Raw genomic sequence first — 25,673 nt, 5'->3', positions numbered from 1 at the left:
TAAGTGGGCTTACAAGGTCTGAACTAGAGGATTGCATTAATACTGTCAAACCACAAAAAAGAGATTCTCTCCCTGTCTCCTCCCCCCACCTCCCCAAAAAGCTCAAAGCAAACTGTGATCCTTGCACATCACAGGGAGACCAAAGCAGCTGCGTGACAGGAGGTTCATAACATCAGATCATCTCCCCCTCCTTAGCACAACCAACCTGCTGATTCTTCAACTGTTTTGTTTTTTTCTTAACTAGGACTGTCCACTTGTCACAACGTCTCCTTTAACCAGACCAGAATTACATTGCTTCCCAGCCCCCATCCTCCTTGCCTCTGACTGACAACATATTATCATACACGTCTCTGAAAGGTGCTGAACCAAGTTTTCATTATCCAAAATGTCAAGATGGGTTTTTGTCACCGGTGAACAAACCTGGCTCCCTCTGGCTGCTCTTTGGTGAATCCAAATGGAACAAGGCACCTACAAATAACTGCATTTTCTCCAGTCCTGGCCTTACATTGTGCCCTTGTCATATCAGATACCATTCGCCTCCACTGCTATTTCTTGGCGTCAAAATCTTAATTAGCAGAGTTTCTCTTTGATTTCCTTAATTACTTAAAACCTTATGGCGAGAAATTTTCAGCCTTGGACTGAGAATAGATGAATGACACACCAGTGAGGAACCTAAGCCCACTCTGCCATCTTCAATTTGTAAACTAGGCATGTTTGGTGCTTTCTATTTATGGCCAACAAGAAAAAAATCCTCAGAGGTTCTACTTAAAAGAAATAAGGTAAAAAAATCCAGTATCTATATTCTCATTCCAATAGAGCTTTGCTTCACAGTGAGATTTGCCATCCTTTGCCAGAGCTGGGCATGATATGCCTTAATTTTTTTAGGCCTCCTCCAGACTCACTAGGACCACACTTGATCCTTGAAACATGCAGAGACTGGTTAATTCCAAGCACTGGCAGTTACACCTGGGCCATTCAGCCAAGGTCCAAACTTCTAGTGACACTCACTGCAACCCAAAAGACAAACACAGCCAATACTAACAGACATTCAGATAAGAAAGATAATGTTGCATATGGTTGCTGGCAAAAAAAGATCTTATATATGATATCTATAGCTAAACTACTGGCCAACTTTGAGATATGTGAGTGCTGCATATTTAGAATCCACAAGAGATTCCTGCATTAGATTTTTATTTTGGAGCTTAAGAATTAAATTTATATAATGCTTTGCTGCTCCCACCAAGAGAAAAGAAACTGAGTCCTGGGTATTTAAAATTACCTCTAAAATTAAACCTTAAGAAAAATGAAGCAAAAGAATCATAGAATCACTAAGGCTGGAAGGGACCTTAAAGATCATGTAGTTGCAATGCCCCTGCCATGAGCAGGGAACCACTAGACCAGGTTGCACAAAACCTCCTCCAACCTGGCCTTAAAAATCTCCAGGGATGGGGCATCAACAGCCTCCCTGGGCAATCCATTCCAGTTCCTCACCACCCTTAGAGTGAAGAATTTCTTCCTAATATCTAACCTAATGCCCCCTCTTCCAGTTTCAATCCATCCCTCCTTATCCTCTCACTACAAGCCCTTTTCCCAAGCCCCTCCCCAGCTTTCCTGGAGCCCCTTCAGGCACTGGAAGCTGCTCTAAGGTCTCCCTGGAGCCTTTTCTTCTCCAGGCTCAACACCCCAACTCTCCCAGCCTATCTCCAGAGCAGAGCTGCTCCAGCCCTTGGATCATCTTGGTGGCCCTTCTCTGGATCCTTTCCAACAGGTCTATTTCTTTCTTGTGCTGAGAAACCTCAACCATTTTTTTCAAAAGGAAAAAGAAGTGTACTGCATCACAGGGATGTTCCGGTCTGAAACTGCTTAAATCACTTAATCAAGAAATAAAGAATTTTTTCTGTTTCAGTTCAGCACACAAAATGTGTTGGGGGAACACTGCTTTGGGGCATGGATTTCACTCTTTGCTCTATGAAGGACTTTCTCTGTGAAGACACTTACACTTCTTCCAGTGTTGATTGTACAAGCAGCACTGTCCTACCTTCCAGTGACAATAAAAGCACAAAGTCCTCTGCAAGATGCCCAAGTAGCAGGAACAGAGGGGACACCATTTCTAAAAAAACAACAACAAAACACCAACCAAAAAAACCACCACCACAAAAAACAAACAACAAGAAGACAATTTAAAAGAAAAACCACCCCAGCACAATGTCAACACAATAATATTTTCAGTCCTTTTAAATAGGACAAAGTGCTTATAGACAGTGACTCCTGAAGGGACACTGCACATTGTGCCCAAGCACCCATGTATGTGCAATTAACAACATCAAGTATTCAGACTCCAGTCAGTGGGATCTACAAGAAGACTGAAAGTTGACTCTGGGATTCTGACTGTAATTCTGACTGTCTTTCCCAGGAAGATGCATCACATACTACAGCTTGCACAGATACAATCCAAATCCAATCCCACTCTGCAAAGACACTGAGAAGTTTAATTAATGCTGAAGTGCACTGAACTTCCAGGGTGAAAGAAATAACAAGCCCAAATCTGAAGAGGTGCTGAGCAGCTGCAGAGCCCATTAACATCCGCAGGAACAACAGCTGCTCGTGAGCACTTAACATTTTCATTCTTAAAAATGGCCCAGATGTACAACTCCAGCAACACTGACCTTGATATGAACTACCAGGCCCTGCCTGTGCACAGATAAGGGAGCAGCCAGATGCCATTTTCCACGCTGATCAGCACTCTTGAGGCTCTTCAGATTTTTCACAGTGTATAAAAATGTCTTTTCTCAGTTCTACTGAAACTAAACTGAGACCATGGATACCAGGAGCACAATATAGAGCTACAGGAATTCCCTGAGGCCAAGGGACTCCGAAGCAACACCCCATGTATCTGGAATCATAGAATGGTTAAGGTTGGAAGAGACCTTAAAGATCATCATGTTCCAACCCCCCAGCTATGAGCAGGGACACTTCAAACTAGGAAAATACAAGCTTCCCAGCCAGCACACGGCCTAGACATGCTCTTAGCAAAGAAATAAACACAAGAAGCTGAATGATGATCATTACTTCTTTTGTCCAGAAGAAACCACTCCGACATTGTACTTCCAGAAACATCCTGCAGCAGCACATCTATGTTAGTCTAAGAGATATTTCAGTTGTGTACTTGCTTTTTCCCCCCCTCTTTCTAAAGACAAACATCAAACAACTTGTGTGTCCAACTTCAAGGGGAAAAAAAACTTGGCCTAAGTCTTCCTCCTCTGGATTCAGTGGAAATAAGACACCAGAATTAATCCCTCCATGCCTAAGTCATTTACAGCAGGTCCCTTTCTCCCACTGAGGGATAATGTGTGCTTTATGCACTGTACTATTTCAATCCAAATGAAAGAGGTTAATGACAAAGCATCACTCTGATCTTCACACATTTTAAGGCTATTTAAAATATATTCTTATTTCAAAAAGTTGGCATGAGCCAAACTTTTATAAGTTCTTTTTCAATACATATGTTTCTTTGAAGATCTTTTCAGGAAGATTTCCTAACAAGACACCCTCCTTCTGCTGCCACTGAAAAATCATCCCTGTGGATCAGGCTGTCAGGGAGAGAAACTGTGTGGCATTCACAGAAGAGAGTCACATGCCTGCCTTGCAGCAACCTGATTGAACAATTAAATTGTATTTCTCTTTAAAAGGAGTTAAAAAAAAAATAAATCAAAATGCAGATCTTGCTGTGGTCTGGGATTCAGAAAGATTAATGAGGTACCTAAAAGGGAACAGCAGCTTATAATAGAAAAAGAGGAAAGTACATTTTTAACATAAAGTTCAAAGGGAAACTTTTCTTGATGGTTACACTGCAAAGATTTCTCAGAAAAGTCATCTTTTGTATTGTCCCTATTGACTCCCTACCTTGACTTTGTCACCTATTGCATCACATTCAAGCTATTCCCACATTCAAGCTATTCCAATTCATCCAGAAAGGGGAATATAATCTTGTTCCTATCACTCCAGTTTCTATATTTTTTCCTTTACTTCTTTGTCAGCTCATAGACTTTGTTCCTTACAACCCTGCACTAGCTTGGCAGCTGGAAATCAGCACAGCTCTTGTGCATCCTCCTCTCTTGGAAACATTCAGTCTCACACTCTGGACAAATGTTACTTCAAGATTTGCCTGGTATCAATGAGGAGTCACTTTTTCACACAACCTGTTTGTACCCATCATACCAAGTTCTGAACACAGGAGCTATTTAAAAACAAATCCCCAGTTCAAACACAGGAGCTATTTAAAAACAAATCCCCAGCAGCAATGTCTAACAGCAATGGTGACCACAAAAATAACCAGATCTCAGCCACAAGGTACCTGGAACAGGACACAGATGTGGAGTGAGCCAATACTGTTTTCTACAGTGTGTTTAAAGCAACACGGACAACTGGTCAGGGTGTGGAAGCAACTTCAAATGTCAGAAGGCAACATGACTATTCCCAAGGAGACCTGAAAATCCTAAGGCAAGTGTTACAGGCTCTGATGGCCTCACCACTGCTCCAAAGTTAGTGCTCTCAACAGCTCCAAAATTCTGGCATTGAGCAAACATTAGTCCCATGCAGTTTGAAGCACAGAGTTATTAACTGAGGAAAAGTCCTTCTTTAAATCCTACTGCCCACTTGTACAACAAAATAGGAGCAGCTCAGCTGAGAAGACAGGCTGGGAAAGTTGGGGATGTCTATCCTGGAGAGGACGTGGCTCCACAAGACATCAGTGCACCTTCCAGTGCCTGAAGGGGCTACAGAAAAGCTGGGGAGGGAACATTTACAAGGAGGTGTAGCAATAGGACGAGGGGCAATGGTCTTAAACTGGATCAGCAGAGATTTAGATTAGACATTTGGAAGAAGTTCTTTACAATGAGGGTGGTGGATCACTGGCACAGGTTGACCAGAGAGGTGGTGGAGGCCCCATTCCTGGAGACATTCAAGGTCAGGCTTGATAACCTGATCTAGTTGCGCTGCTGGGAGGTGGGGCTTGATGACCTTAAGAGGTCCCAACTCATTCAATGACTATGAAAACCACAGTGCAATGTAACAGTTTACACTTTACTGAAGCACGTAACTTCTTTCACCCTGGGCACAAGAGCATGTGACAGATTTTGAAGGTGAGAACCCGAGATAGACAAGGTAAAGAGCTGTAAGCTGAACAGCTTCCAAATGTGTGTAAACAGTGACACCACAATTTAAAAGACACGTGTCTCTCTTTCAATCCCATATGCTGTCATATCACATGGCCAACTGTCAAATTCAGTACATCTTTATCTCAGATTCTTCCTTCACAGCCCATCCAGAAGTATTTGAATAGTCACCACGGAGTGCATTATTACATCCTTAATCATCAATACTAATATCATCTTTGTAGAGTCACTGAAGTGAAGCAATTTGTGCAGAGGAGCACAGTGTATCTCATCACTTCTTCTCACACTCTTGTGGTTTAACACAAGTTGCTGAGGACAACTAAGTTATAAAAGAAGGAAAGGAACATGGTAATCTGAGAATTTTCTTGTAGATTACACAACATCCCTAATTAAAAGCCAACTGAAAATTAGCATAAGATTTCAAGGTGAAATTCTACCCTTGTCCATCACTAATATTTGAAGAGTAGGTGTTATTTTCTTATGATTGGCTCAGTAAGAAACTAAAATAGATTAAATACAATCATTTAGTCCTGCTTTAAATTATCATGATAGCCTTAAGATCTTGCCATGATTTTGCTCCCAAAACCAACAGTTGTGAATTAGACCATTCAGGAAAAATCACCCAAGCCATGACATGATGCCATGCTCAGGGGAACATTTCTCTGTGGAAACACAGCACTTCTCACAAGCAATACAAACCACCAAGAGTAGTTCAGCTCTTCAAAATCACTATTTGCAAACACTCTGCAACACTTGAAGATAACATGTTGCACAAAAGACAAGGAATTGGTCACTTAAGTCCACACAACAGAAACTTGCAGTTTCAAATATGAGAAGACTGAGCTTAGCTCCCATAGCAATCCAGGCTAAGTAACACACTCAAGGTAAGATGCAAGGAAATAAACTGCAGATAAGGAAGCAGACATTAGCTCCAAGTATCCAAAAGCAGTGGTCATGGTGACCTTGTTTGCATCCCACCCATTGTTTTACCAGCATTTAAAAAAATCTGGACTTTTATCTGAAAATGCAGAAGGAACAAATAGAAATCCTGCTGCTCCACAGTATAGGAAGAATAAAAAAACAGGTTAAAAACTGGAGAGATTTAGACAGCCTGTGTGGCACAGTAGAGGTATGAATACCCTGACATAGCATGGATGGGATATTCAAGCTTCTGCAAAAGAGAATTATCCAAAGTAGCACATTATCTGTTTCCTCACCTTGAAGTTCTCCACTTCTGCTGTAGAGTTCCCTCCTCTGCTCACGCAGGTAGGCACTCATGCTGATAGCATGGGACGAGGACTCAAACCTGTAATTAACACAAATTATAATACAGCCAGTTAGCCATCCATAGAAGCATCCATCTTGTAAGCACCAGTCAGCTCTAAACAAGAAGAGCTTCCCTGCACGTTGGAGCAAAGTTACCAAGGCAGACAAAAACACATTTTTCCCATAAAGGTCCATCACTGATGCACCACATTCTGCAACCTCAGATCAACACAGCTCTGCCCACAACACCCAGGACATGGACCTGCCCACAAAGCACAGAGATGATCCTCAGCTCCATCAGCTGGGAGCACCCAGGCATTTAAGTGGGAATGGCCCCAAAACCTGGTAAAATCCAGCCAAAGCCATAAGCTGACAATCTAAATTCCTAAGTGGCATATACGTGCAAATTAAAAACTAATATTCTCCTGGAAACTAGGGAGTAATCAATTATTAATTAACTCTAACACCCCACAACGACCAGTCTGAGAAGTGGAGACATTTTCCAACTATTGTAGCTCCATAATCATGATTTTTGCCCTGGAGAGTAAAAGGCCACAGACTGTGCACCAACCTGATGCTGCAAAGACTAAGAACTGCTCTGGGCTTGCCATGGCTGGAGCTGGTGTCTCTGTGATCACAAGTGTCCTACGGCCAAGGGCTCATGCCTGAACTGCCTGAAGTCATTGCTGAGGTCACCGTGCATGGCCAAGGGCTGTCACCTAGGGCAGGAGCTGCCCAGCAACATCAGCCCCTTTGTGTGTTCTGGGTGCTGGGCAGCTCAGCCACTGAAGACTAGGCAGAAAGGAGCAGCCAGTGGGATTAAAGTACCTACAAATAGCCAAAGCGGACACAAGACTTGGAGGAAAAGCATCTTCTATGAACATCCAGCTCCTCAAGGGTAAAACCTCAAGACCATGATTTGCTGTAATCTCTTGCCCTCTCCCCCTTCTGCTAAGGAAAGCTACATCAGCCTTAGTGCTGCCCTCAGGGACACTGGAAACCCACGTGACATCCCAGAGAAAAAGGGGCAAGCTTTTGTAAAACTTCTGCAATAGTCTTAAGGTTGTTACTATTAATGAGGCTCTTCTGCCCTGCTTTGGACTGTGAGTGTTGGTATTATTGCAAATGAACTAATAACCTATCACAACACAACAAACACTTTAGACTTTAACTAAATGAACAGTAAATTCTTGGCTCACATTTATGCTGTACTGCCTTCTGCCTCTGGTGAGATATTAAGCATAATGTTATTGCCATGGCCCAGATGTCTTCTCCAGGCACCAAAAACACAAGCTTCAGGTTGAGGCAAGAGACAGGAATAAACCTCAGTGTTCTCCTTGAGATGGTGATACAGATTATTTCTCAGAGCCCTGCACAGGCTTTTGCTGCAGGATCTCAGAGAATCATAGAATTTTCAGGATTGGAAGGGACCTCGAGATCATCGAGTCCAACTCCTCTGCCAGAGCAGGATCATTTTATGGAAGAGAAACAAGCCAGGCTTGTGAATGGACTACCTGAATTTTCCTTTTTTTAAAGCTACCATTAAACAACCAAAGACATCATGACTTCTTTTCAAATTGTTCTTTCTAGAGAATTACATTGATTTTAAAGACAGGGAAACAATGATTCAGTGTTAGCTACTGATTTCCAGAAAGCAGGATGCAATGGAGGAGTTCTCATTCTTCCCTCTATTGCTGGAACACACAATCAGCAAAAATGCTCAGTATTAAAAAAATTAAATTCCAGCCAGCTACCACAGGACACTGCACAAACACCTACATCCAGCTGGGAGCAAAACACAAAGTGGAGCCCTGCCCTAAGAGACTTCTGAAGCAAGAAATTAAATGCAGATATTCCGATGACAAGTGGAAGGTTCCTCTGATTTGGATGGAACTAATGGAAAGGTAAGAAAAGGAGCCCTGCAGCCCAGCATGAAAAGCACTGAAGATGGGAGAGAAGATAAGAATAACACTCCATCAAACATGTACATCCCTCAGTGGACTGAGAAATTCCATTTCAGCAGAGATTTTCATCGATGCAGTGACAGCTGACAGAAGAGAGATAACCAAATAAGAGACCCCAATAAGTGCTGCTGTCACTGCAGTGCTGGCAATGACACTGTGACAAGTCCATGAGTGGGGAAGAGACATCCTGTTCCTCTCAGGTTATGCACCTTCACTTTAAACAATTATACCCACCTTCACTCTCTGCTGACAAACTAATATACAGCCTGGAAATGCTGAAGGTGAAACAGAGCATCCTTATTCCTCAAACTTAAGTGGTCCAGCTACACCCCAGAAGAGACAACATGAAAAGGTGAGCACTCCTATTTTCTCCAATATGTATTTGCAAGTCAGAGCAAATTCAAAGAGTGTAATTCTCACCCCAAACAGCCATGAGTGTTAAAATAAACCTAAAAGGTGGAGGGAAATACCCATAACTGGACAGGAGCAGAAGGCACCTCTGAAATCCTCCAGGTATCAGTTAACCTTCTAATAACAGAAGATTACACAGACAGCTCATCCTGTGAGAAACTGTGAACTTGGAATATTTGAACTTGGAGCAACTGCTGCCAAAACAGTACATTTTGGTAACCCCCCAAATCCCCAAGAGGCCAAAAAGAATGACCAGCAAATGTAGTCATGGCAAGAGATGAAAATCCAGAGCTTCCCTGAATCTAGGTTTAATAATGAGACCACCTCTCCTAACAGTGCTGCTCACCAGCAACTCCTCACTTCCTTTTCTTCCACATCAAATTCATTCCCCCAAATCCTTCCCTTGGCCATGCAGCCTCTCATCCTCTCTCTTACACTCTCCTCCCAACCACTTAATTCTTACTGCTCTGAATTCTGAATTAAATGAGTTAGTGATAGCATTAACTGCTTAGCCTATCTAGTAATTACACAGTTATCTTAATTCTCTTTGTCCAGTCTCCTTTATCGCTCTCTTTAACAGGTTCTGAATTCTCCATGGACAAAGACAGGCATAATGTATCACTGCATGCTTTCCAGCAGCTTGTATAATGGGATCCTAGCTCCAAGAGGAGCCCTGGAAAGAGCCACACTTTAAAAACCAGCAAAGAATCCATAGCAGACACCTTATCCAGGCTTCAGCTTTGGGCATTGAAACCTCATCTCAAAACTTCCACTCCTCTCACACTCTGAAAACTCCAATTAGCAGCCAGTGTTTTGCAGTACTCAAGGGACCAAAACCAGCTCAGGCACAGCTTTAACATTGTCCCAGCACTTACTTGAACAAAGGGTTTTTAGGTCTTTGTGGTTTCTTCTTTGCAAAGAATGCAGCAAATTCCCTCCCGGAGCTGGCGTAGCTGAGCTGGGCAGATGGCTCTGAGGCAGCGCGGGTATTCTTCATGTCCAGATACTCAGTCAGCAGCATCTGCCAACAGAAGGAAGAGGAACTCAACACTTGAAATAAAACAGCATTATAACTTAGCTTGAATGCCTGGGATTTTCAGGTGCTCTGTAAGATTAGAAAATGCATTAAAAATCTCAATGTTTCTAATTAACAGAAACAAAGAATCAGAAACACAGAATGTCAGGGGTTAGAAGGGACCTCTGAAGATCATTGAGCCCAACGCCCCTGCTGGAGCAGGAACAAAACTAGGACAGATCACTCAGGTATCCCGACAGGTCTGGAAAGTCTCCAGAGAAGGAGACTCCACCACCTCTCTGGGCAGCCTGTCCCAGGGCTCTGTCACCCTCACACCAAAGAAGTTCTTCCTCATGTTGAAGTGGAACTTCCTGAGCTCCATTTTGAATCCATTGCCCCTTATCCTGTCACAGGGCACACGTGACAAGAGTTTGTCTCTGCCTTCTTAATGCCCAGCCCTCATGTATTTAAGTGACTTCTATGCCACTGTCTCTAATTTGGTAAAAGCTTATTTTACATTACTTGACCAACTCAAGCTGCTACAAAACCCTGATGGTACCAAAGGAAACGTGCAACAAGTCCCCACTCCTCCCGAAACTGATTCATTCAGCAGCAGGGAGATGGTGGGTGGGTTGCTGGCTGGCCTTTCCAGACTGATTACATACCACAGCTCTTAAAAACATTCAGGTTAGCAGTATGGATTTGTTCAGCTACAAAAGCATATTTTATATATACAATTTATAAAAAGAGATATAGCCATATACACATATAGAAAATATATTTTCTATATATCCCCAAGAGGCCAAAAAGAATGACCAGCAAATGTAGTCATGGCAAGAGATGAAAATCCAGAGCTTCCCTGAATCTAGGTTTAATAATGAGACCACCTCTCCTAACAGTGCTGCTCACCAGCAACTCCTCACTTCCTTTTCTTCCACATCAAATTCATTCCCCCAAATCCTTCCCTTGGCCATGCAGCCTCTCATCCTCTCTCTTACACTCTCCTCCCAACCACTTAATTCTTACTGCTCTGAATTCTGAATTAAATGAGTTAGTGATATCATTAACTGCTTAGCCTATCTAGTAATTACACAGTTATCTTAATTCTCTTTGTCCAGTCTCCTTTATCGCTCTCTTTAACAGGTTCTGAATTCTCCATGGACAAAGACAGGCATAATGTATCACTGCATGCTTTCCAGCAGCTTGTATAATGGGATCCTAGCTCCAAGAGGAGCCCTGGAAAGAGCCACACTTTAAAAACCAGCAAAGAATCCATAGCAGACACCTTATCCAGGCTTCAGCTTTGGGCATTGAAACCTCATCTCAAAACTTCCACTCCTCTCACACTCTGAAAACTCCAATTAGCAGCCAGTGTTTTGCAGTACTCAAGGGACCAAAACCAGCTCAGGCACAGCTTTAACATTGTCCCAGCACTTACTTGAACAAAGGGTTTTTAGGTCTTTGTGGTTTCTTCTTTGCAAAGAATGCAGCAAATTCCCTCCCGGAGCTGGCGTAGCTGAGCTGGGCAGATGGCTCTGAGGCAGCGCGGGTATTCTTCATGTCCAGATACTCAGTCAGCAGCATCTGCCAACAGAAGGAAGAGGAACTCAACACTTGAAATAAAACAGCATTATAACTTAGCTTGAATGCCTGGGATTTTCAGGTGCTCTGTAAGATTAGAAAATGTATTAAAAATCTCAATGTTTCTAATTAACAGAAACAAAGAATCAGAAACACAGAATGTCAGGGGTTAGAAGGGACCTCTGAAGATCATTGAGCCCAACGCCCCTGCTGGAGCAGGAACAAAACTAGGACAGATCACTCAGGTATCCCGACAGGTCTGGAAAGTCTCCAGAGAAGGAGACTCCACCACCTCTCTGGGCAGCCTGTCCCAGGGCTCTGTCACCCTCACACCAAAGAAGTTCTTCCTCATGTTGAAGTGGAACTTCCTGAGCTCCATTTTGAATCCATTGCCCCTTATCCTGTCACAGGGCACACGTGACAAGAGTTTGTCTCTGCCTTCTTGATGCCCAGTCCTCATGTATTTAAGTGACTTCTATGCCACTGTCTCTAATTTGGTAAAAGCTTATTTTACATTACTTGACCAACTCAAGCTGCTACAAAACCCTGATGGTACCAAAGGAAACGTGCAACAAGTCTCCACTCCTCCCGAAACTGATTCATTCAGCAGCAGGGAGATGGTGGGTGGGTTGTTGGCTAGCCTTTCCAGACTGATTACATACCACAGCTCTTAAAAACATTCAGGTTAGCAGTATGGATTTGTTCAGCTACAAAAGCATATTTTATATATACAATTTATAAAAAGAGATATAGCCATATACACATATAGAAAATATATTTTCTATATGTTTATACGCAGAAATATAAAACATTGATGAATGTGTTGCAGTGCATGTGCTGCAGGTCACACATGCTGGAAAAAATCCTGATAAAATTGCAAAAATTGGCCTTTATTGGCTCCCAAACTAAACATCCTGCTTTTACCATTGAAAATATTAATTCCCACAGTTCTGCCAACATGGTTTAGGACTGATTTTCCTCTAGCCCAATACACTCAGGAAGGCATTGGGGAGTCCCCCCCAGTGAAACCCTTTAAGACCTAAGTAGCCTGATACCTGATGCTCTTTAAGCATCTCTGTGGTACAGAAGCAGAAAGAGATTCCAAGTCATTCACTTTATATTTCCTTGTGTCTGGAAGATGGAAAGAAACCCCTTAAAAATTAACTTTTGTTGGTGCATTCAGCAAGTCCCTGTTTACTTGCAGAAAAATCTGCCTACTCAGAGGCTATTAGTAATGTGTTCCATTTTAATAATTAGCTAGTCAAAGCCCATCAAAGAGAGTTGCCTGTAATAACAGGAATTCATCACTACTCTGGTGTCTGAGTTGAAACAAATTACATAGCAATAAATATCTAGGTAAATGGTATCATGCCCCTAATTGGAAACAATTCAGGATAGCTTAGGAAAAAAAACCACAACAGCACAAAGAAACTGCAACTCCTAAAACATCTCAATTAAAACTTTACCTGAGCACAAGCTTCTAAAATGCATGCCTATTGTTAAGAGTAGAAATAATCACTCTTAATTTTTAACAGTAATTTACCAGATCTATTTGTATTCGTGTATTTGCATTTCATCTCCTCTACTTGAATTAACAACCCTAAAATCGCCACAAAAATGTAATTAAACCCTCAAAATTAATTGAGTTTTCTTTCAAAAAAAGAGAAAGAATTAGTATTTTGTTCTCCTTTATGGATTAAGCCTATTTATAAAAGATTCTATGACTCTGGTGTCACTTTTTATCCAGGAGTAGGAAATGTAAAGGGTGTGATACAGTACTTGGATCCAAGATGACAATAAGGCAACAGAGGTTTGAGGTAGGGATGTAATGAATTATCCCTGTTGGTTAAAAAGTGAAACAGAGAAACAGAAGATGAGTTCGTGGTTAGATATTCAGAACAGTTTTGAAAACACTGCAGCTTCGGAAAAAGAAGATAAAATTGTTAATTTATAGTATTACTGGATGGGCAGGGCAGGATGGTAAGATGCAAGGCTCTAAAAAAGTCAGAAGCTCTGAAAGCAGCTAAAAGAAAAGAGCTGGTTTTGATAACTATTCTCTAAGTTCATCTTTAAGTTATAAAATTGAAGCATGGCAAAAAATGTGCTAGGCAGATCAAAGCTCTTTCTGCTTCAGTGCCCTGTCTTCAACAGTTACACAAACTCTTCAGAAGGAAGTAATGAAGTGTAAGCATGGCTGAGCAGTCACAATACACAGCCAAGCAGGAGGGAAGTTAAAGTAGGAAAGATCTTCAATGCACAGAACATTTGGCTTCTAACTGCAGCATGAAGATGAAAACTCTTCTAATTTTTTAGCAAGATGATTTAGGTGGGGGCCAGCCTGCAAATCACACCAGCTACGTGCCGCAAAGAGCAGCCTGAAGTTTTCACTTCTCATGGTGTTCTGCAACTCCTGGCCTTCACCCAATGTCATCAGCCTCAATTTATCCCCTGTGTCTGGCCAGTCCAAGTTATCCAGTAGTTCTGCTCTCACAGTCCTAGTGGAGGATTTTAATAAGTATTGTATTTCAGTGTTAGAAGTTGTGGCCAGGCTGTGAACTTATTAAAAGCCACAGCAAGCTAGAACTTTAAAATCCACTTAAAAGAAATGAAAACCCAGACATTTCCCTGCCTATCAAAGCAAACAGGAACTTGTCTTAACCAACCAAGGGATTCCATGATTTGGTTCCCTAACACTTGATCAGGAAATGCTAAGCCATCAGTCAAAAACCTTGTTAGACATAAATCACATAGACACAGAGCAAGATTTATGAGTGACTGTGAAGTTTGCAACATCCCATTCATCTCTAACAAGGACTTTTGACTTTCTGCTTGAGGATTCGATTCTGCCATCCATGCAGTGTATTTACATCAATGTCAAACAAATAAACCTGTACAGAAAGAAAGAGAACAAAGCACCCCTTCTCCAGCTGCTCTTTCGAAAGGAAAATTAATAGAGAATGTTTTATTAAAAAAGCAATATTTATGGATTTGGAGGCTTAATTGAATTCTCAGATTCCAAAAGGTCATATTGGTATGTGCAGCCTGTCATGTTGATCTGATCACAGCCACTATCTACTACATTGTCTTTTTAAACTGCAACAGGGCAAAACCAGAACAGTTTCTATGTCTGCCTGCTGCTTGAACTGCCTACAACTCGCCAGATCCACATTTTTATTCGTTGGCTGAGCCCCACCAGAAGTTGTCTAAGTTATGTGTTACCATGCTCAAAACTGACCTATGAACAAAGCAGGGGCAATAAACCACACCTGGCCACCGGGTGACAGCTAAATTCATTCACTATTTGTACAACAGAGCTCTGAATAAGTTCTATTCCTGAAATTAAAAGCTGTAAAAGATATTTCACATCCTTGTATACTCTGAATTAAGTCGGATGCTGCAGTGTGAACACTTTGTTCCATCAAAAAATCATGCCAGTTTCAAACTCTACACCATCAACACTGATTTAAATTTTGCTTCCATATATTTGGGGCACGGGGAGGTGTTGAGAAAAATCAAATTAAACTTAACACCATACTCTGAATTTTGCAAGGGTAAATGGGATGACTAAATAATTACTGGCCTCTCCACCTCACATTGATCAGGGACAAAAATCACAGAACAGATGATAGAAGACTCTATTAAAAAAGAATTAAGGGAGAATAATAGAATTCATGTCCAGCAACATGAATTCATGGAACATAGATCTTGGTTAATCGTTGTTCTTATGCTGATGACAAATTTAGCTTTAAATAAACAGGGAGAAATAAAGTTACAATTCTTCCAAGGATCTGACAAAGGCAAAACACTAAAAGCCAACACAGCATCTATAGAAAGAAAAATGGGCAGGCATATGTCAAGATCCTTCACATACAAACAGAAGTGGGGAAGCAACTGATACTGGATTTTCCAAAGTCCCAGAAATCTTAATTCCACTTTCCCTTTTGTCTTTTGTAATCCAGCTAAAATACTAGACCACTCCAGAACCCTTTGCTTTTATTGGATAGAAAGCTTCAGATTTTCACCCTAAGTTTGGACCATCTTCATTTTTAAAAGCAACAGCAATTAGAAAGAGCTTAATCAGCCAATTAACACACATGCATATGGCTGCAGCAATCCCTTTCTGGGCTGAATGGACCAGAACTTCTTCCACCTCGAATTGGATAAAATAGCTATAGAAGTTACAGCTATAGAAATTACAACATTTTTAGGGGGTGGAAATGGTAAACAATAAAGTGAATATAGAATTAATCAAATAATATCTTTTTCTTTATTATTATTATTTAGAACCTAATCAATCTACTGTAAGAATCTTGATGTCAACAGAGGTAAATCTCTACATCTAGGGAAAAAATAATAAAGTCCTGATATCTTGGATTATTGTTGCAAAGCTGTAACTCTACCATATTTGGGAATACTGAAAATAATCAGAAGAGACAGTCGCACTGTAACAATGGGTGTTCATTACCTGATTGGAACTGGTTATATAAAGCCAAGAAAGAGCTTCCCCAGGAGTAAAAGTTCACAGCATCACTCTGTATTGGTCTCACTTCTAGAAAGCCAATTGAAACCCTGGCCCCCATACACAAAAAGAGATCAGGGAAAAGGGAGGGGAAGGATGCAAAAAAGAAGCCTGAAATTTATTAAAAGGCTGGAAGGCACAACTTATAGCAAGAAAAACAAGAAGGCATGAACTCAGTCTCAGCAAAGACAAGGCTAAGAGGTTACTGGATCAGTCTGCAAACCTGCAGCAGAGGGCACAGAACTGATGAAAACACCTTCACTAGGGATTTTTTTTAAAAAAATAAAATTAAAGCAATCCAAAGGCTGCAAAGTTGAAGCTGGACAAGCTTTGACAAATGGTCAGGCATAATATCCAGAGCATAATTAACCACTTATATCAAAGGTTACACTGTGCTGTATGTCACTGACTTTTTTTGCCCCAATCTGGGCTGGATGCCTTTCTAAAGCATCTCTTTCAAACAGAAATTCATTCAAGAAAGTACCAGGGCTTGTGTTATATAGGGGTCAGATGAGATAATCTGGGAACCCAGTAAAGCCAGCAGACCACTCAGTGCCAGCTCTCAGGTCCCTGCATGAAAGAACCAGCAGTGTTCCAAGTACCATTGCTGCACAGCACCTTCAGATACCACTTTGAGGTAATAAAGGAAATAAAAACTGGTCCTGGTAATGTCTGCATTTAACTAACAGGTCTGTGCTAGAGGAGACTTCTCTCCTAGGTTCAAGCTACCTCACTTGTACTTTGAGGAAACTAAGACAGAAAAAACCCAGAAAAACCCTCAGCATCTGAGAATGTCTCTTGTACTTTGCTATGCAGCACTAGCAATTGAAAGGAAGCTATTTTCATTTTCAGCTTAGTGCTCTGACATTCTGGGCAGCTGCAGAAACACTGGCATTTCAAAGAATCATTCTGGTTCAAGAAGACCTTTAAGATCATTGAATCCCACCATTAACTGAACTCTACTGAGTCCAGTGCTAAACCATATTCCTAAGCACCACATCTACATGGCTTTTAAACACCTCCAGAGATGGTGATTCAATCACTTACCTGTGGTTGTCCCAGTGTCTAATAACCCTTTCAGTGAAGTTTCTTCTAATATCTAATCTAAACCTCTCCAGGAGCAACATGAGATCATTTCCTCTTGTCCTGTTGCTTGTAACTAGGGCAAAGAGACCAAAGTTCAGCTGTACTGACACACTGTGGACTCCTGAGTTCCATCAGCTTCTGAGAAGGCCTTGAAGACCCAGCAGGAGGAACCAGACACTGAGATAACAAAGCAGGAGAGAGGTTTCCTAATGGGATTTCAATGAGGAAAGCTGGTTAAAAACAGAAGAGCAGATTCCAATTATTATACATCCCCTGGGGGATGCATAAAGATGCCTGGTGATGGCACACAAGGTATGTATGGAGGAGAGGCACAACATTCCTGAGAGATGATGATAGCCAGCCATAGATCATTTTAAGGGCAATGAAAGCAACTCCAAATGTATCCTGAAAGAAAAAAGCTGGGAGTTCAAGTAGGATGCACTACTGAAACATGCACTTTGTAAACATACAAAAAGAGGTATCACTCTTGAAGCTCCGGAGACAGCAGGTAACTACTAGCAAAGAGCCAGAATAAGGCAAGAAAAGCAGAGGCAATCTATGCAAGACATTAGTCTATAGCTAATTATGCAGTAATTTGCTGTACCAAAAGTCTTAATAATTAAAATGCTGTACTAATTGTGGAATTAAAAAAGCCCCACAGTTAATTGAATTCTATGAGCACTGAGATTGCTGCTTAAAGTTGCACCACAAAGAAAATAGGGGCTGAGTACACACATGGCAAACAATGGACAAAGCACCCAGCCCTCTGCTCTGGTGAGACCTCTCCTGGAGTGCTGTGTCCAGCTCTGGAGCCCTCAGGACAGGGAAGGCATGGAGCTGTTGGAGAGGGTCCAGAGAAGAGCCATGAAGATGACCAAACAGATGGAGCAGCTCTGCTCTGGAGACAGGCTGAGATAGTTGGAGCTCTTCAGCCTGGAGAAGAGAAGGCTCCAGGGAGACCTTAGAGCACCTTCCAGTGCCTGAAGGGGCTCCAGGAAAGCTGGGGAGGGGCTTTTCACCAGAGAGTGCAGTCATGGGACAAGGGGTAATAATTTTAAACTGAAAGAGGAGATTTAGGTCAGACATCAGGAAGAAATTCTTCACCATGAGGGTAGGAAGGCACTGGAACAGGTTGCCCAGGGAAGCTGTAGCTGCCCCATCCCTGGAGGTGTTCAAGGGCAGGTTGGATGAGGCTTGTGCAGCCTGGTCTGGTGGGAGGTGTCCCTGCCCATGCAGGGGGTTGGAACTGGATTATCTTTAAGGTCCCTTCCAACCTTCACCATCCTATGATTCTATGAATAAGGTAAGTCTTAAAGAACAAAACTCATTTTTAGGTGCTGTGAATACTGTTTAATGCTGCACAACCTGCTTTATCTAATCTCCTCATTGCCCATGAAATTAATTTAACTGAAACATAATAATAAAAATCCTTCCAGAATTAATTCTCTCAAGACATCACCTGTTTCCATTATTTTACAAGTAGCAAGAATTCCTTTTGTTTTTCATTTTTGGGAAGAAGTAAAAAATAACCCCAGAACTATTCAGATAATACTATCATTGCCAGAGCTGATACATTCATTATCAATGCTAATTGTCAATTAGCACAACTATTACTGTAGAGTTGTGAATGTGCATCTACCTCCAGGAAGGCAGGGAGGGAGGGAACTAACCTCAAAACTACTTTAAAAACACAACTTCTCAAAAGCTGTTTTAATTGGCAAGGAATCCTACACCTGCTCGGATTACTTTGGAGAGTTTAAAACCCCAACTTTTTCATTTCACAAGCTTTTGATAACATGTGTGGACTTGATAACCTCAGCACCACAGGCTCTGGCTCTTACTGTATGGATGAGCTGAAGCCACCTGAGACATATATACTAATATACTGGGTTTCATAGCTGCCAGCACAGCAAAAAGAGAAACTGTTACATGCTGTCACAGCTGCCAACATCAAGCTGTACGTTCCTCCAATGAGCCAGTACAGAATAGCATTAATTTCATTTTTCCACCTTTACACAAGCTGCCACAACATCAAGAAAGGGACTTTGGCTGGGTAACAAATGCCCAGGGTAAGGATTTAAATAGCTGTGTTTTCTGCAAGTGTTCCCTAATTAGCCCTCTGACTTACCAACACCTCTGACATATCATTATCTGATTGAACAGATATAAAGTGAAACTCTGGTCCTGCTACAAGCCCCGAGACAAACGCTGCCTTGTGCAGGGCAAGGTTTGTATTCACTGACTTTCTCAGCTGCTGAGAGCATGAGAGATCATGTCTCACTGCTGACAAACAGCTGATAAAAGGCCTCTTGCATTACTAACTTTACCCCACTCCCCTGTGTCGCATCAATACCTTAAGTTTCATCTTAACTGATACTTGTGGCTCAGAAAATAAGCAGCTTAAAAAAAAAAGCTGCTGAGAGACTACAGCAGGTGACCTGATCTTCTGCAAGATGTGATGCATGGGATGCTGGAAGGGGGCTGCCTTTTCTCCAAGACCTCAAGAAGGGCTTTGCAATTGCTTTTTAACTCTAGTGGCTTTAATATCCATAGAACAAACAACCCTGTATTGGCTCACACAAAGGTGTATGGTGAAAGTCATCTCCACCCTAGTGTTAAGACATTTTCACTGAAATTTAGTCATCTGGCCTTCATAAAGCAGGATGGGAGCTGGGCATTTTTTCCAGTTTTCCCAGCAGTTCTGCTGGTTTATTTATTTCAATAAAAGAAATAGTGATGACAAATTTATTTAAGCTTCCAATAGTCAATTTGAATAACTGGGTCATAAAACAAAAATACAACATTTTATTTTCTCCAGGAGTCTTCTCTGCAAATACAAATCGTGCCAGCAGAAATGATCCAAGGAACAAGGCTGCTTTCTCATTTTACTATCAGGCCCTTTTCACCGACACAAAACAGAATGGAGGTGGGAGGTGCAGGGAGCCAGTGAGGATTAGTCATTTGCTCCAAATAAAATCCACCTCCTGATGCCTAGTAAAGCAGATGCTTCATCTGCACGACAACTGGAATCATGTGAGACCTGCACATTCACACAGCTTGGAGGGGTTTGATTGAGTCTTGCAGAAGGCTTCAGGGGAAAGAAAGAAATCAATTTGGAATTTTTTACAAATAACTCAATTGGCTGCTGGGCAGAAACTTGTAATAGCTACGAGTGTTTGATGACTACACAGAAAAATACTTATGAGTATAAATGTGTGTATCTTTATATATAATCATATACACATATTTTAGCACATGGTTCTTCTGATATGATTGATGAGCACTTGTAAAATATATATAATCCAGCATAACCCAGAGAATGGATAACTTGCCAACTGTATTCTAAAATGGACCAAAAAGCAGCAAACTTTACCAGAAAGGCATAATTACCACCTGCTTCATCAACAGCACACACTGAAGTGTTTTCCTGCAAGATTAAACCCTGCTGTCTTTCAGTTTGACTGGACTTCCTTTTGTTCATGTAGCATATGAAAAGGTCAAGGAGTATAAAAGTTGAACAGGTAATTGCAGATTTCTGCTCTGCAATTATAATTTAGCTAAGCTTCCCTGGTTCTGCATATTTTGGAGGTGGGGAGGACACAGTTTAAAACTTGTGTTTATCACTGAAGTGAAGTAAACATTTTTGAATCACTAAGAAAGAGGTTCTATTTGCCCACGTTTAGTGTCTACGTATACACCCACCTTTCACAGCATCCTCTGTCTAAGGAAAGAAATGTGCAGTTCTCATGCACAGGAGAAAACTGTTACACTGAATCTGACTGATCTGAGCTTCTGCTACTCAAACTGGCACATACAATCCAGCAGCAGCAGAGGGAGGAGAAGCCAGCATGCTACTTAAATACCAACCATGTTAACTCCTGGATAATACAGCACACTTCATGTATTTCATGCCTTTAACTAATTGCTTAAGACATTATGCTATAGTGTAGATGGCAAGAGTAGTGTGCCCTCAGTCTTCATTAAATGCCAGCTCTTAGTAACAGACTCCGAAAGGGCTTTAATTGCATTTACTCGCAGCTCCTGAACTTTCAAAGTTGTTAATCAGATTTCAACATAACTGGAATGACAATTAAAGGTTAAGTACAGGTTTCTGAATTTTCAGCAGTTGAAGATGTATTGCCCTTAACAGGAAAGAGAAACTACCAGCCTTGACAGGAACTAAACATCTTAATTAAATACTCAGAAGTACAGTACTTACTTCTGCGTGAAGTTATATTTTCAAATGTCAAACTTAATCAGGCACTTGACAAAAACGTGCAATATCCCTAAGCACAGAAAAACAAAAATGCCTTGGGATATTTTCCTAAGAAAGCACCTGTACATCTCCCAGTCCTCAGCTCCCTAACAAACTCAAGTTTTCCAGAAAAAAACAAGAAGAAAAGTTTTATGGCTCCACAACTGCAGAAGTCCAGTTGAGAAATCGGATGGAACATTTTTCAACCTGTCAGCTTCCCTCCTGCTCACTCAGTTGATCCCTGTAACAAGTGTCATGCTGCCAAATAAACATAAGGGTCCTCATAAATCTGAGTTGCAGAGATTTATTTCCTGTGAGGGTACAGCCCATCAGTTATCACCAGTCAAAAGTATAAAAAACTTCATCAGGATGAAATTCAGTACTTCTGTACAGAGCTCTGTGAGCAGCTCGTGTTTTGGTGCTGAATACTACTGAGGGCATCCAGGCGTGGGGTTTCCTGCTCCTGAACTTGAACCCTGAGCTACCCAGGACATTCACACTGACTGAGTAGTACAAGCTCTGTGCTCCCTCCCTCGTGCTGCTGCTGGTAATTAATCTAACCTACACATTGGTAACCTACAGACTCATAACATAAAAACTGAACACGTCAGTCAGACAGAAGTCCAAGCCTCCATTGAAACCTGACTTAAGATTTATTCCAATTAACTAGGATTCCAGCTTCCAATTTCAATTGATTTGTAGGGATACATGAAATTCTTCATTGGTGTGTGCATTCTGCACTTCCCTACAGAGCTCTCGTGATAACCAGACCCAAGTGGGATCCCTAAGAGGATACTTTATAGCAAAACATTACAAACTACAAAACATTTCATGCAACACTGGGTTCAAATCCTAACAGCAAATGCACCTGGGATTAGCTCAGAGGACTTGAGAACCTTTGTCTTGGGTCACAGAGACACTGGGATCACCTGCCAGAGAGACTGGCTCACCTATTTCACATACAAGGTAATTTGATTATACAGCAAACAAATTAGCACACACCTTCATATGCCATCATACATGTCAACTGAAAAAAACAAACTATAAGTACCTGAATATTTGTATAACTAGTAGAAAACTGCCCCCATTTCTTAAAAAAATAAAAAATACTTAAACCTGGATTTTATGTCTGAGTTATTTTAACGCCAAACCGCACCTGATCCTAGAAGAATGTACTTTCCCAGTAAGCTTTGTAGCAGCTATAGTAACTGCTAGCCCAGTGCAGAGAGAAAAATCAGCCAAGAAAATACAGGTACAGTGAACCATAATACTCCCAAACCAGAGCACGAAAGAAATTTGACAGTGGAAGCTGAAGAGACAGATTCTGCCCCTAAGCAATATCAACTAGTGAGAAAGAAATGGTGTAAGAAGCAATGCAAGTTAATTAAGAGAACTGTATAGCCACCAGTTGCTTCATCTCTTTCCAGATCAATTAAAAACTTGATCTCAGTCACCTGAAAAGGAGGACAAGCAAGGAAATTTCCATCCACCTCTTCGTGATTTGCTGCTGTAACAGGAGGCATTACCCACACAAGCCATTTAACAACTTGTGTCAAGCATAAAAAGGAGTAAAAGTGGATTTAAAAAAGGGAAATCTGCTATAGTTAAACCCAGTGTTGTTGCTTTACTATATATAAAAGGCTTTTAAACAGATCCTGCAAGAACAGCTATGACATCTCATTTAAAAAAGCCCATTTGTCAAAATTAACTCAAACATTCAGATCTTGTGCCTTTTCAACTGCATTAATAAGAAGACAGCACTAAACAGCCCTGGTGAACAACCACCAGGCTCACAAAAAATGTTTCCCTGACTTCAAAAATATGTTGGCATTTTCTAATTGACCAAGTCCTTGAAGATCCAACTGCATCTGGATCTACAACTGTGGCCTGGAGGCAAAGCACCTTACAGAGAGAAACAGCCCCTAAAATGAGTTGTCTGAAGGGTTTATACAAAAGAACAGCTAAATACTCAGGCAGCAAATGTAGGCTGAACAAGCCCATGTGTGAACAAGCTTGTATGAACAAGCCCAGTGACTCCAAGATGTTGATAAAAGGGCATGTTCCCCTTTGACATCAACCCAGCAGCCACCATTTCAAGCCCAGCTTATAAGGCCACTTGACATCTTTGAAATGACTTCAGAACTAGACACCCTCTTTGTCCAACTTACAATAAGTATGGTTCTATATTCCTCCCATTCCCAAATGGGTGGAAGTGTGTAGCAATGCTGGCAGCATTCTGGTTTTGGAGGCTTAATATCACACTGTAGCAAGAACTGTCCCTGACCTTACCCCAGAAATGCATCTTTCTGTAATGCTTCAGGGTCTTTGACGTTAATATAAAAAATATCCTGATGCCAGAGGGGGGAGCTCACAGCATAGACAAGATTCCCATTTTCAGGCTTGGGGGAAAAAAAAACACCAAAATTCAAATTCTTCAGAGCTCTTGTGCACGAGCCATTCCTGCCTTTTAAAGGACCCGTCAGGATCACTATCCCTTCTGCCTTTTATGCTGCTCTACAAAAGGTACAGCACAGGGCCACCAAAATGCCAGTGTTAAGCAGATTATAACATTTCTGAACATGTTCCATTACAGTAGATACTTGAATGCCTTTCTGCATCAGGGAGCCTCTTCCCCCTTTCATCAGCTTATCAAATGAAGCTAAACAGTAACGCTTGCATCTAATGATACTGGGGACCTTGTAATGGGATTAGGAAAAACATCATCATTAGTTTCAAGGAGGAATGTGACCTTCAAGACATTTCCTACTCCTTGCTTTAAAGGGACAGAGTTGGAAGAGTGAAATTAATTCCTACACAGGGATGAGGAATGTCAGGAAGAAGCAAGGGGCTTTCAATTCCCAGGTAGATACTGTCTTTCCTCCCATATTAGAGGCAGGTAAAAAAAAACAAATTGATTCCCAGAATGAAACCTGGAATAGAAAAGACAGACTCTCCCTAAAGCCAGTCTAAAAAGCTCTTGGCTCAACAAAGGCTGTTTTTAACCACACATTAAGCATCAAACCAGCATATGCAAAGGCCAGTTTGGCACCACAGTGTCTTGCCTGTCAAGCTGTGGCACCCACTTAACTGCCCTCCAGTCTGGACTGGCAAGTGGCACCACACAAAGGGACATGGCATGGGGACTGTGAGCACACCAACACCAGTGCCAGCTGACCTCTGCCTTCCCTGCAGCCTGGTGGATGGTGCTGCTCTACTCTTCTATAAGGACTCTGCTGAGAGCCGCTCATCAGGACAACTCACATGTGATCCCACCTGAGACCTCCGGTTGGAAAGTGCTGAACCCCTCCTGTTTAACTTCCAAAGTACTTCTCTGCACTGACAATACTCTGTGCTCTGACAAAACACATTCAATTTGGCAAGTGTTCAAATTATTTTAGATAAAATTTCTCCAGCAAGACCTGCAACTATTGTTTTTGTTTACTCAGAAAAGCGTAAATGCTTCTGGAATCACCATGTGGCTTCCAATATCCAAACCAATCATGCATGTCATTGTTTCCTTCAGTAAAAACATTCCCTCAGATTGCCAAAAGAAAGTGTAAATGCAATAGCAACAGGAATCCATTTTAAAGCTAAGAGCCATACAAAACCCATCACTTTATGTTTTTATAGGATCTAAAGCAAACAATGTACTGATACTGTAGCTCAGACAGGAGCCCCTCCTGAACAGCACTGTGACTTTTCCATCCAGCCTTTCACTACCTTACTGCAAAACACCTCTATTTCATTCTTTGAGATAAAGAATGTGACTTTATCTGTATTTTCCTCCTCAGGAATCCCCAAGCCTGGTCCTTTCTCCTGAAATACTAGCTCACATGAATATATCCTCAGGCTACTGTCATATAGTCAATTTTTAATGATAATATTATTCAGTTGTACTGCAAGTGCACAATAAAGGTGGGAATTTGTTTTGTTTGTTTTGAGAAAATGAAAGGAAACCAGAACAATGTGTCAGATCAGTAAGCAATCCAGTCCAGAGGGTTGGGTATTTGAGTTTATGTTCCTGTTCTGGCTCCAAACTATCTGAATATTCATTTTACTGGTCTCGTACTGAACAGACTGAGACAGGTAAGTCCAAACAAAAGCTGCAGTGTCTGGGACAGGAGGAAGAAGGCAGAGTGCATTTGTACAACAGCTCAACCCTTGCAAAAGCCAACACTAAATCCTGTACCAAGAAAAAAATCCTAGATACATGCAGAAGTCCTTTACAATGTGTGTGAAACTGGCAGGGTAGTGCCACTGGGTGGAGCCAGGATAAAGCAGATGGCTGCCACCCCTTTCAGTGCTCTGCCAGTTTTGCTACCATTAAAGTGCTGGCTTCCTCAAAAAAAAAAGCTGCTGCTACCATGGCAAATTCTGTCCTTTGAGATTCAATCAACCCTCC

General features: G+C 41.5%; 1 protein-coding gene across 1 annotated transcript in view; it reads right to left on the bottom strand.

The window, feature by feature from the left end:
• EXOC4 (exocyst complex component 4) overlaps positions 1-25,673 on the bottom strand; it is a 390,906-nt gene that overhangs the window by 269,015 nt on the left and 96,218 nt on the right. The window contains exons 8-9 of the mRNA XM_009998103.1: positions 11,269-11,414; positions 6,392-6,480 (exon numbers count right to left, since the gene is read on the bottom strand). Coding sequence (XP_009996405.1) covers positions 6,392-6,480; positions 11,269-11,414 — 235 coding nt within the window. The remainder of the gene's footprint in view (positions 1-6,391; positions 6,481-11,268; positions 11,415-25,673) is intronic.

Source organism: Chaetura pelagica, unplaced genomic scaffold (genome assembly GCF_000747805.2).
Source record: "Chaetura pelagica isolate M959 unplaced genomic scaffold, ChaPel_1.0 scaffold224, whole genome shotgun sequence".
Taxonomy (NCBI): Eukaryota; Metazoa; Chordata; class Aves; order Apodiformes; family Apodidae; genus Chaetura; species Chaetura pelagica.
This window is presented reverse-complemented; position numbering and strand designations above follow the sequence as displayed.